Genomic DNA, 13,829 nt, shown 5'->3' with positions numbered 1-13,829 from the left:
ACGTATGAGAGATTACTGTTACACACCGAAGCCAGATGGCTTTCACGTGGGAAAATACTATGACGGATTTGAGAAATGAAGTGTACATGTTTTTAATCGAAAATAAACGTAGATTGGAAAGTTATTATATCAATGAAGTTTGGCTAGGGAAGCTGAGCTATTTAGTTGATATTTTCGAAAAACTTAACGACTTGAATTTGAGCTTGCAGGGTGAGAATTAAACTGTCATAACTTCAGCCAGTAAAATTCAAGCTTTTAAGAATAAGCTTAGTCTCTGGCAAACTGAACTGAATAAAAACAACACCTACATGCTCCCTTGCTTTAACGATTTTACCAAGGAAAATAATATAGATAGATATATTTACATTTAAAAACATCATTTCCAATCACATTGAAAAATTAAAGGAAAATTTTTCGAGAAGATTCGAGGATTTTCCTGAAAACAATCTTGGTTGGATTCGAGATCCATTTTCCTTTGACATATGCAGTTCAACTCTTCAAATTAGTGAGAAAGAGCAATTGATAGATCTAATTAGTGATTATACTCTTCGAAATCAATTTAAGACTCAGTCTTGCCAAAAATTTGGCTATCCGTGGAAAAACAATATCCCGTTTTATGCAAGAATGCCATCAGAGTGTTAATACAATTTGCATCAACGTATTTATGTGAAACTGGATTTAGCAAACTAGTTTCAATAAAAACTGAATGCCGCTCGCGTTAAAACCCTGAAGATGATATGCGAATTGCAATTAGCAACATACATCCAAACATCGATGAGATAATTAGAAACTTGCAGCCACATACATCTCATTAAAGGGCAATTTACTGATTTTTGTGTTATAAAAAAGTATTTTCTTAAAATTATTAATAAAATTAATATGAGTCAGATATTATGATGCTTTTATTTGATGAAACGAAAGAAATGCGCGAAATATACATCGTATTTGTGAACATTTATCTCTAGGGGTCGCCAAAAATTTTCTCTCTACAAAAGGGGTCGCAGTCGAAAAATGTTTGCGCACCACTGGAATAGACTACAGTCCACGTAGTTATTTTCGGTTAATACATACGAACAAGGATCGTGCTCACTGTATGTTGTAACTTATTTCGATTCACTACAGCCACTGATGATTTTAAGCTGTATTCTGTGGTCAGAACACTGAATTCTGTTTCACTTTAAAAGAACGGCTAGCACATTTGTATAATTATTCGAACAAAAATGTGAGAATAAAGCGTTAAGTAGATTAAACTTAGAAACAATAAACGAAAAGATAACCAATAAGTTATCTGAAAGAAAGCACTGCGCTTAGATCCGAGGAAAACTGAGAAAGGCTGATAAATGGGGTGGGATGGGGCTTTCTTGTAAGATTGTATTCTCTGATTTAAGACTAATTTGGCAGTGATATCTCTTTACAGATCACGAGGGTTCTACTTTTAATTTGCTGTAGGGAGTTATAAAAATCAAGCAAATTATATAAACAGGAATCGATTGAGATAAGTGGCTGGTTAAACGAATTATAAGGAACGCTGATTCATCGAGAAGCTGAAAACCCAATTAGTTTTAAAGAATGATGTTTGGAAAAAAAATTATGATTTTTTTATGATTAAGATTTTTCTAGATTAAATGCTAATTGGATTAAGTATATGGTCCGACTATTTAAAAAACTAGTAATTTAATTTTAAATCAAAAGACTGTATTGGGTTTAAATTAAGGCAATTTGGGAAGTAGTTAATGTCCAATTTACATTGGAATTTTTCTTACTCCAATTTTTGCAATTAGTTGGAAAAATGAATATAATTGGAATAATTAAATGTTCCACCTATTTAAAAGACTATTAAATTAATTTACAATCAAATTTGTTTCTAGATTTAAGATTGGAAAGTTAGGAAAGGAATTACGGTTTTGTTTACAGTTAAATTTCCAAGTCCTAGCAATAATTAATAGGAGAAATGATTCTAATTGGAATATTTATTAGTTCCGACCATCAAGAAGACGAGTAACTTAAATTCGTAAAATAATCTAATAAACGAGACTGGAAAGGGCAGTTTGGGAAAGAAATGGATGTGCGAGTATCAAGGGGCCATTAATGAGATTACAAGGCTGTCAAGTAATAGGTGTAAGTCTTTAGCGGGGATGCGGCCAAAAATGTCGTACGGTAAGGGGAAGCTGAAGCTAATATATGCAGGCTGTGGTCAAAAATTTCAAAACATAGCTCATTAGCAACATTGAGAATGGTAATAACAGCAGGATGAAACATGAATGAAATGTAATTTAATAATGCTCAATAGATGCCTTCAGAACTTAATGCTCTAAACTAGGAATAATTAAAATTGTAAAAAAGAAATCAGTTAAATACATAGTTAACTCAAGGCATAGTGGCATTATAAAACGCTTGCGATGTCGTGTACAGTAATTATACAGGCAGTAGTACTCTAATTAATAATTATAATAGTATGATACTGATTGGAAATTTTAAAATGCATTTAGATCTTGAAACCTTAATTTGATGTTAATGTAGTGGTTGCGTCGGAAATGATTAATAAAATAATTAATACTCAGTGGAAAGGCTAGTGCAGTAGTGATGCCATGCAATAGCAGTAATAATACAAAAATAAATATCGATGTTTAAAAATATTACTCAGTTGATAGTAAATAATGCCAGTGTATTAGAATTAAGTATAATTACATTTAAGTAATTAATTCAAATGATTTTAGGAGAAAATGTCATGATAGTCTTGCCAATGATCAATGGCGTCTATATAATTGTTGTAACAGAAAGCAACAGTAATGGCGGACATGAGCTGCGCTCGAAAAAGTTATAACAAATTAACCATACAGTTATACCGTATCACTTTGAATAAATATTCATATCATCTTGTGACATCACATTATAAATAGTAGAAATTCTTTTATTTTAGTAAGCCAAATGCGTTTTCGGAACGACGTCAGGTATCCATGTAATTACTTTTCCAAATAATTACTGATTTTTCGAACTCATAAATAACACGCACAACGCTATTAACGGAAGTCAGATGAAGATGGACAATTCGCCTTAAGCAGAGCAACTACTCAAAGCTGATTGAAAACATATGTTAATTATACAAATTATCATTTAGATACATAAATCATATAGCCAGGGAAAACTTGTAACTACGCGCACAAGAAAGAGCATATTTTTGTATCCTTGGCTTTGGTCTTTATGGGTTTATCATACACTCTCTGTAGAGCGACGTTTTGCAGACGAAACACCACCAACTGTTCCTCTTAGCATAGGGGCTAATCAAAAGCGTATAGTTTTCAGTGTTAGTTTCAATTTTCGAATCATCGTGATTGATTAAAGCTTTTATGCAAGTACCTGCATTAGCAGGGTTATGTAAGGTCTTACAAAATTGACTAATTTGAAAATAACGCAGTTTAACGAGATTTATTACAAGCAGTATAAGGTATTTCTCCCGCCATCCTAGCGTGACTTCATGGTGTAGATGGTTCTGCACGCTGGGCCTGTATTCAAGAGGTCCGTGGTTCGATTCCCGGCGAAGACGTTGCTAATTTTTTATCTTGCCTGCTTTCAAAAATCCTAATGTCTCTACAACAGTTAGTAGTTTTTGGACAGAAAGTGGAAATATTCAAATTAAATTGGAGTGCTAAGGGAATGTTGCAAAGTGCAGTTAGATTATATTTTTATGTACTTTTTATCTTACATAAGTATGTATATTTGTATGTACGTATTTATATATACACTGGGTAATTCAAACAATAATTTAAAAAATGTAAAACCAGGTAGAGAGAACGATTTCGTAATAGAAGGTTTGTGCCGAAATAGGGCATTGAAGCAACACAGGGGCTCTTTCATGATAGGAAAAGCATTCTGCCTGCCTAAATTATCATTCCACACCCAAATGTAGAGCAGAATGCATCAATGAACTCATCTATATGAATTTTATATATGGATCTGCGGACGGAAACAACATAGCTGCTCGATGGAGATACTCGGGAACTGCTTGCTGTAACTTCCATTGAGTATTCGCCATGTTTTTGCAGCAGCCCCATAGATAAAATGCATGTCGGCGAGCTCCGTGTTCGTATAGCGATGCATTCAATTCGGACTCAATATTCGGACGGGAAATGAAAGTTTACCTCTGTAAAACGCTTTTTTTTACTCTCCAACTGTCTCCTACCGCCTCTAGGCGCCCTTTTGGGCATACACATTTCATTAGAAAGTCTGCCTAATTCGAACCCCTCTACTTTTGCACCAGACATTTTTGAATCACCCTGTGCATGCCATGATAATTCTTGATGATGTAAATGTTGCATGTTGAAGCTTCCACAGATCATATTTACTGAAGTATATTTAGTTGCATAATAATAAAAGGAAGGAAGAAATTCATAGATTTCCACATAGTCAGAGGAGTGTAAATAACTCTGTAGAAATGTTAATAACGAACAGAAATGGAAGACATGACGCTAACAACATAGAGGCAAGTAAGGAAAGAGTGGAAGATTACAACTTAGAAGATGAATAACAAAGTTATAGTTTCGATTTAGTTCTCTTAATTAATTAAGGTTTTGATTTGAAAATTTATAGTTATTATTGGATTGAAGCCTTTGGATATAATATAAGAATTATAAAACGGGGATTAATCTTGACTGGTACACCAGTCTACTATTTAACCAGTTTCTCCGCAGAGCGGTATTCTGCACATGGATGTCCTATTTTCTGCGAAGAAGAGCACAAATTTATGTATTCCGAAAAGCAGAATTTTGTGTTCCAGAGAGCGTTGCATGGCATCCCAGATCTCCTATATGACTGGATAACGTTGAGATCTAGTGACTTAAGTGGACATGGAAAGATTGTAACTCATATGAGTGTTCTGGCCAAACTCTGGCGTTTCTAGACTTGGTGGCTGTCCTCCAGTGTACTAATCTAAACTAAATTTCCAGGTATCCTGCCGATAGTGGGCAAATCTTTCAGAATGATTACATGATATGAAAGGTTATTACCCGTCAGATGAGAAGCGAGCAAAGCTTTCATCTGTAATTTCCTAAATATTTCGGCTCTTAATTAAAATTCTCACTTCTCAATTATGTATACTTGATATGAAGGTCATTCCCAGCGAATTAAGTGTTACGCAAGTTATGGCGTTCTTAAGGAATAATGAGTAGCTAAACAACAAGATCTAGAAATTTAATAATACCACAGTTTTCAGATGAATAAAACTAATTATAAAACACAAAAACGTGTTCTACTGCGACAAAAAGTAGATAGTTTGCCTACAACCTCCAGCATTTCACAAATGTAGTTGCTCATTTCTTTAAATCCTGGAAGCTGTTATCACTTAGTTTTTGAAACTGATAAAAGTTGGTTTATATATCGTATCTCAGTTAATACCATGTTTACATGCATATTTCTTTCCATCGCATTGCATTTCATCTTGTTCCTTCAGCAAGATTTATAGCAGCAACTGAAAAAGGATAAATAGCTAGCCATGTACTAGTGGTAAAAGAGGGAGTAGCATCAAAAGTATCAAATATAATTCTCTTTAAACTATAGAATTCAATAATGCTAGTAAATCTGCTCATATGTTCTTTCTAATGTATTAAATTATTCCATTAATACTCTCTTTATAAATGGTATAGTGGTATATACTAAGTTGATTTTTTGTTTCTATTTTCAAAAATTGTAAAATCTTGTATTATCTACTACCCCTAGCACGAGATGTTTGAGTTTAGACCGTCAGCAATGCGGAACAAACTCTTTACCAAACAGAATTATTTATATCAATATATGTTACATTGTTTATCAAGAATAAAGCATTTAGGTTAAAGTAAACATCAAATTTCAGATTTCGAGTGGAAGACGAGAGCAAGCAGTATCGACTTTCAGTTGGTGAATACCAAGGTAATGCTACTGATTCGCTGAGTCTTCATGACGGTAAATTATTTTCCACGTATGACAGAGATAACGATGAAGTTGCTGCATGTTGTAACTGCGCGGATACCTTCAAAGGTGGCTGGTGGTACTACAGGTAGGTAGCTTATATTGCAGTAAATCTTCATGGTATATTATTTTGTTGGTTCTGTTTTGTAAAAAAAAGTTCTTAAAAATATTTTGCTTTACATTGAAGAGGTTTAAGTGTTTGCTTCAGATATTCTACATGGTAGTACATATAATGTGCGACAAGGATATATTGCGATTTGGGGAGGTTAGGAGAAACAAAATATTGTTTCAAAGATTGTGGCATACTCATTTGTTCAGGAGACATGTGACTTCAGAGTCCTATGCTGACACTTTTTGCTAGGCGAATGAAGGGAACCCGTGGTGTAGTTGCTGGTAATCAGTGTCCTTCATGATGTGGCTTAGCGTATGTGTTCAAATTGTCAATCATTGATGTGAATAGGAGCGACATTGCATTTCTAATAGAAATGTTTAGCACATTCAAAGATGATTTGCATCGAGCATCCTTCGAACGCTGTCAAAAGTCATGTCAAATGTTGCGATTAATTTCTCGTTAGTGTTCAAAGACTCTTGGTACACAGTTGCTGTACAATGCTTTGTAAGATGAAATCATGAATTTCACCGATTTCAAGTCTGGTGATCTACAGACTCCATGAATAAGTTACAGGCGTCCCTTCACTCGAAGGATTTGAAATCGCGTTATCTTCTGAGCAAAGTGGTCTACTGAAACCATTCGACCGTGTTTCATTCCTTTTAATTTTCTGAATAAGTCTTGTAACATTGTCGCATTTGTTTCTGGGGCTCTCTGTAATTATTGCTTGATTTTTCTCCGATGAAATTATTGTTGAGTGTATTTGATGAAATTTATTTTATTCCTCCGTAATTAATGCTTGAAAAATTATTTTTCAGGTGTTTTGAAGCTAACTTGAATGGCCCTTATCATACGAATCCTACAGAAAATGGTTACTTCCTTGGAATAATCTGGGAACGATGGCAAGGAGATTATTCACTTAAGTCCTCAGAGATGAAAATTCGGCCACTCTCTTTCGATGAACCCCAAGATCCTTGAATATACTGATGATACGACGCAAGTTTCTAGTCTTCCATGGCGTCGCAGTTGTTATTTATTGGAAACATCTATGTCATATGTTCAGTCATTTGAGGTACAGTAAAGAGCAAGGGATACTTGTAGGAAACTCTAGGTTGCCATTTTGTTAATGATGACAGAAAATTAAAAAAGATCTTTTCAGAATTGGTATTTGGATTTTAAGGCAAACCGTTTGTCTAGGAAGGCGTTAAGTTGAGGTGACCTTTCATAAATGAGAGCAGATATCGTAAACAACTTATGTGCCATTTTTCAACATTAAGTCATGGAATTTTACAGCACTATTATTGGTTATAGGTTACAAACAGAGTGCATTATACTGATAGGACAATAAAACAGGTTTCGTTGCAAAAGTATTTCTTCTATTCCAGGAAACATATCCAAATAGTATTCATATTTCTCATTACGTATTTGACTTTATTAAAATGTGTTTGATATTTAGTTACTTTTACAGTTTTTTTATAATTGGGTAATATTTTGAATGTTGACTACGCCTACAGTTGGATTAGTGTTTTATTTATAAAAGATATCGGTAATATTGAGAGCCAGATGCTTTTATTATAGAGAATATAGAATTTTTTTGAACTCCTTTCGAATTAATTAATATCAGTATTTTAGAACTGAAATCTGATACCAGATTCTTCATTAGAATGCGTGTTCCTTCGCACCAATAATTCCTGAATGCACAAATAAAGCGGAAATTGTTAGTAAGATTTGATTAATGTATTTTAACCGAATAGAATTTAGGTCACCTAATATTAAACATTGAAGCTTCCGTGTTAAATGTATACATACGTAATCTTCATAAACAATGTTCATTTTTATTCATTTTACAGCTATCAAAAGTAGTGTCAAGGACATTGCTTAGTTTTAAGTGCTGAATTAAGAATTGTGAAGTGTCTTACCTATCTAACTGCCAGTTGTACATTGAGAAATATTTTCAATTAAAACACATCCCACGGGCTTTCGTGTGGCAAAATGAACGAAACATTCATTTTCATCGAGGCCAGTTCCAGAGGTCTATCAATCGAATCATTCTCTATTATCAAACGAGTTCTAAGTTCCTAAGAGGTATTTTTAAAGCTATTACTTGTTTGAAATTTCATTCTAGCATTTATACAGAGAGAATATATGCTATGGTGATTGTGAGCAGAACTTGCAGGATATAAGTTTTTTAAAAGGCGAAGTAACATTAGACTGTTATTTGTTTAATAAAACAATGCAAAGTTTTTAATTACATGATCAGCTTAAGATAATGACTATGGAAAAATTTAAAACTTCTACGAAAACAAAATATTGTAAACTTTTATTTATTTGTGCACACAATCACTGCTGTAAATGTCGTAGCAAATTTGAAGAATAAAATATATTGTTGCCAGCTTACTTCACGAAATTTTTTGTAGCTTTATTTATAGATTTAAAGCTTCATACTTCTGATTAAAATTCAATATGCATTCATTTTATATTCATTTTCATTAAAATTCCATATGCATTCAGAAAAGGTAAATCTATAATTTTTTCTTACAATTATATCGGAAATAAAACATTTTATCTGAAAGAAGGTAATTTCGGTTTTGGTACTCCAATTCACTATTTTAGATTTTACTCTATTTCGCTTCGTATGCTTAGTGAAATATCAAGATTTTAGACATTAGTGATATAATTTCACTATAATACCATAAAAGCTTCACATTATCAAACCCTTAAAATGTAGTGACAAAATGCGCTTTTTTTTATTTGACTAGCTACAAATAGTATACAGTCATGAAACTAAACGGTGAAAACTTAAGAAAATAATATAAATATTTTTGATATTATGTATTTGATTTTTCATATAAACTTTACATTCGGTGTGAAAAGTTACATTTCATGTTTTCTCTCAAACCATCATTGTTAACGTATTGTACTGGCTGGGAATATCAGGAAGTTTCTGATGAGTACTAAGGTCTAAAGAAACATGTAGCTTAAAAGTCATAACTGGGAAACACGATTTTATATAATATGATTTTATTTTACTGGCATGTAAAAGTGCATTGCGAATGATACCACAATGTACAGTTTAATGTATCTAATCATAATGCACTTCATTAGCAAAATGGATTTCAGACGCTTCAAATTTATTATATAATTTTTAATATTTTCTGAAGCACAAATGTAACAACAGCGGAAGAAAATTCTTTTGCATTAATGAAGACAGAATGTACTAAAACCTTTTTCTTAGCTTTATCCTGTTTACTTACTTGTGCGATTCCTGAACTTGCATGTAGAATTGAGATAGTACAGTCGATCTCGCAATTCTTAAATCTTTAGCTGGGACACTTTTCCTCTCGACCATAGTGTCCTCTCGATAAACCATAAAATGGAACTTAGTATTAGACTTGATTTAACTACAAAAGTCTTAACATCACAATTTTATTATTTTCTATTCTAAATATCTATAAAATAGTAAATACGAGAAAGTTTCACTGAATTTAAGGTACCTGATTAGAATTGAATTGTTGATCTTCTGACCTTGGTTATGGCTGCACTCGACGAGGCATAAATTCAAGAAGACTACGGAAGTCTTTCTGAGGTTATGGCCTTGCTGTAACGGTACCAAAGGACTTAAACATTGCCAACAGAAAAACCAAACTCTATCCCTGAGCCGCCTTGACTTTCTACATTTTGTCAGGCGTGGCTTCATGGATACGGCTGCATAGCTTCATGGCGCTGGCACCGTATTTTTAGCTTGCCATGTGTGCTATATCGAGACATGTCACTCCGTAATACTCACCTATAATCGTCGATGGTCCAGTAACCGTGTTCTGTGTCCCATTCAAGATGTTAGCGCGGAGCGTTCTAAGTCTTCGGCTTCTGAAGCCCATACGTGAAGGAGCGGTTTTGATTTTCCGATTCCAGACTACCCTCATTCAGTTGAGTGATTAAATGAGATAACGTTTAGTGTCTCTAGCTACATATGGTATGGTTGAGTCTTCAAAGATCGCTATCATCCAAGGCCTCTTACTTCTTGAAGTTTGCTAAATGACCCTTTTTCCTCTATCTGAGTTTTCTTATATATTCTTGATACCGGAAACGAGAAGATACCAATTTTCGAGCTAGCTCTGAAACTGATTGACACATAAGTTGAAACCGTATTATTTGTTCTCTATCAAAGGCATCTAATCCGCGAGTTTTTAGCATCGTGTCATTCTTAACAGTTGCTTAGAGAGAATGGATAGATATGGATATATAATAGGTGTGCAAGCCTATGGTCAGATTGGGCCGTCACTCACTGAATAAGGATTTCCCTAAACTGCCATGACTTTGATGTTCGATGAGATGAATATTCTAAAGAATAGGAGATGAACGAAGAGTGGACGCCTTTGCCCTGATGCATTGATGACTTTGGGAGGTAGTTCTAGGGATAATATTTCAGATATTGCTTTGAGAGGGCTGAAAATCTGCTATATATATATCTTATGGGAGCGTTCTCACATGTGCAGAGATGAATCCGCAGCGCCAAGATATTCGCACTACGTTGTCTACTACAAATTTAGTGGCACTTTACTGCATTACACAATGTTAGCTTCCTTATCAGTATAACATTTAGAAATTATACCATAAAATGTTTGCAAATCTTACATTATCGAAGTTCAGTAGCTAGATTAAATAATTTGAGAGAAGTAACCCCTCTTACCAAAGAGTGTATATTTAAGGAAAGATCCAGTAAAATTGTTTATGTATTTATTTTTTATTATCTGCAAAATAAAAGCACCTTAAATCGCAAAAGTCATTGAGGTAACTACTTTGAAACATAATAAAAACTCTATTAAAGTAAAATTCCTGTCAATTAAGATTCGAAATAGAAACGAATTAAGTATACATCGAAAACAAAAAAGAGGGAAAACCCCAGAACGCCTTCTCTTTACATCTAAATCATGTTTTCATCATCAAGTCATCTGGTGGCTCTTTGATTAACTAATAATATTAATTGGTTAGAAACATTTTTTGACGGTAGTATAACTCTTTGTGAAGAAAACAGAGCTTCTGTGTAAAGAAACTCCTTATTGTGTAACTTAAACCCAGATGACAGTGTAGATTATAATATGTACTCATCACAGCACCAAATCTGTAGCGATCCACTTTTATTTACAGTAACACTGGTGAATACATGAAAACATTTGCGAAATAACTGTATCATATAAAAGGTTTCCTTTTAATAAATATTGTCTTGGACTTTTACAAATATTGTCCTAGAATATTTTAAATATTTTTTACGGTGAATTGAAAGTTTGTCTTCATATATATGAAAAATAAGTGTGAAATGCATAAGCCTGAAACAAGTGTAACATTAAATGTGAACTATAACATCACATTTTTGCATGTTCGTTATTTTTCCATTTGACGCAAGAGAATGAAACGAATGACTTGAACGAATGACCCATTTGAAACGAATGATTTGCGCTTGTAAGGAGTATATATATATATATATATATTTAAAGAATATGATGTGAAAATATTTACTGTAGATTTCAATATTTTCTTGATGCATTTATCTTATAACCTAACTTTCTTTTACAGAACATAGGATTTTTAGTCAGAGATCGGATAAGAATAATGGATTAAGTTGAATAACTAGGAAATACAGTAAATGCAGTTATATTTCACATGCCTAGTAAGCATTTTAAACGTACAATAAACTGCCGATTATCCAGCGGCTAATTAACTGGGTTGTGGATTAACCCGGGACCTGTCTAAAAAAATTAAACTTATTTATTGCGGGGTAATAGAAAAATTGTTATCGAAAAATATAATCAATGTAAACAAAGGAATCTGTTTCCCATATTAAGCTGCCAGAAAATATAGGTTAATTGTTTGGTAAATGTAAGATGGGTTATTTCTTTTCCCTTTTTTTTTACGTACCATTGTATTTATCAAGATTCTGAATTAACCAAGGATATCGCCTCCGGTATATTTCCAAGTTAATATAACCTAGTAAGCAGTAAAATGCAGGATTGGAAGAAAGAGCTAATTCCTGCTGCAAGGTGGTACCTCTAATTCTTAGACTATATAAATCTGCAAAGGTTTATCGCTGCTTCGAAATGCATAACAAAATTATCTGATTTATAAATATATGATTTATAATATGCATAACAGATTTAAGTTCCTGTAGTTTTATGAATACAAATCATGCAAAAGACACTTAACCTACATGTACTGATTTTTGTTCATTAATTGAGAGATCGTGTACAATATTCAGTTAATTTGCTGAACCTGATAAATGGAATAAGCTTAAGGTTAAAGACAATGTAATGATTTTGCAGATGTTTCCAAAATAATATATATATATACATATGTTACCGTGAAAAACCGAAATTGGAGAATGTCGACTTTCACCAGAGAATATCCGGTGAAAGACCGAATATTTCACTACATTCTTGTATATTCGGACCCTCACCGGTGTATTTCGACAATCACAGATATGCTCTGGTGAAAGTCGAAAAGAGAGGTCATAAAGTGCCATAATAGTTTAAGTTGTTGCAATAAATAAGATTTGAATCACATAATTTAGTAAGTTTTTTATTACTTTTATTTTATTTTCTCATTTAGAACGTACTGTATAATTAAGTAAGTTTTTAACTTCTATTATTTTCCTTTCTCATTTTGAATGTATTGTGTGTTTTAGGTTCTCATTTTCTTAAGTTCTTATTTCAAGTCTCAAGTGCGTTTATTCGCGACTGAATTACGGAGAGGAAAATATAATATTGTTATATGTTCAACATTCACCATTAGTACATGGTGAATGTCGACATTGACCGGTGTAAGTCAGAAATAAGAGTATTTGGAAAATATTTCGGACATACACCAAGAGACTATGTGAATGTTGACATTCACCAGTGAAAGTCGACATTATCCAGATTTCGGTGTTTCACTGTAACACATACATAGCACTACTAACCATTAGCAGATCAGAACGGAAAACGCGTCCATTCCTGCTGTAGGTTGTATCACCATTTTCTATATAGTTTCTATATAGGTGCAAGATTTTTGTTGCTGCTGTGACCCTCAGAAACAAAATGATCTGAATAGCTTTCAGTATACGTAAAAAATTAAATTAAAACGCTTAATATGAAGGCAAACTTTTAAGTAAGACTTGTTTCGGCTTTTGAAATTTTGATCATACCATAGAACGATCCTGAGCGCATGCTCGCGACATTCTTTGTCTTGAATCCAGCGCCACTTAATTTATGTAGTAGGTCTGTATTCTTCGTAGTTGTGAGGGTGAAGTGTTCAAAGAAAATCATGCACCTTACCGATAGTGAATTATAATCACATATTGGGTTCTTAACAGCAAGAAATATGAAAGCAGCGAATATTCATCGCCAGATATGTGAAGTGCAAAGTGATACTGCAATGAGTGGTAGTAAATTGTGAAATGGGTAAGATTGTTTGAGGAAGGTCAAGACATTCATGGAAAAGTGAAAACAACCGTAAATAACGCCGTAGAGTATCATCACAGGTGACAAGAGTTCAATGAGGAGGTTGTGCTAAAAACTGAGTGTTCGTTATGGTAGCGATTTAAACGCACGATGATATTAAGTAGAAAAATAGAGAACTGTATGCAAATTCAAAAAATAAAAGTGCTTTTGAAAACTATTTTACTTGATTCATTTTTATTGCAAAACTGACCTTATTTAAGAAATATCGCTCGTATTTAATAAATATATAAACATATATTTGTGAAAATGAAAAATTTTTAGGGGGGGTAGTGGACCTTGAAAATAGT

The 13,829-nt window shown here is 33.3% G+C and overlaps 1 protein-coding gene across 2 annotated transcripts in view; it reads left to right on the top strand.

The window, feature by feature from the left end:
* Positions 1-13,699, top strand: part of LOC118184497 (uncharacterized) — a 64,334-nt gene extending 50,635 nt beyond the window's left edge. For both annotated transcript variants that reach the window (XM_035354172.2, XM_035354173.2), the window contains exons 5-6: positions 5,846-6,028; positions 6,868-13,699. In XM_035354172.2, coding sequence (XP_035210063.1) covers positions 5,846-6,028; positions 6,868-7,027 — 343 coding nt within the window. In that variant the 3' untranslated portion in view covers positions 7,028-13,699. The remainder of the gene's footprint in view (positions 1-5,845; positions 6,029-6,867) is intronic.
* Positions 13,700-13,829: the final 130 nt, after the last annotated feature.

Source organism: Stegodyphus dumicola, chromosome X2 (genome assembly GCF_044657685.1).
Source record: "Stegodyphus dumicola isolate Sdum_Otavi_A_Nest chromosome X2, ASM4465768v1".
Classification (NCBI taxonomy): domain Eukaryota; kingdom Metazoa; phylum Arthropoda; class Arachnida; order Araneae; family Eresidae; genus Stegodyphus; species Stegodyphus dumicola.
Note: the sequence above shows the minus strand (reverse complement) of the source record. Positions and strands in the feature narration are given on the sequence as shown.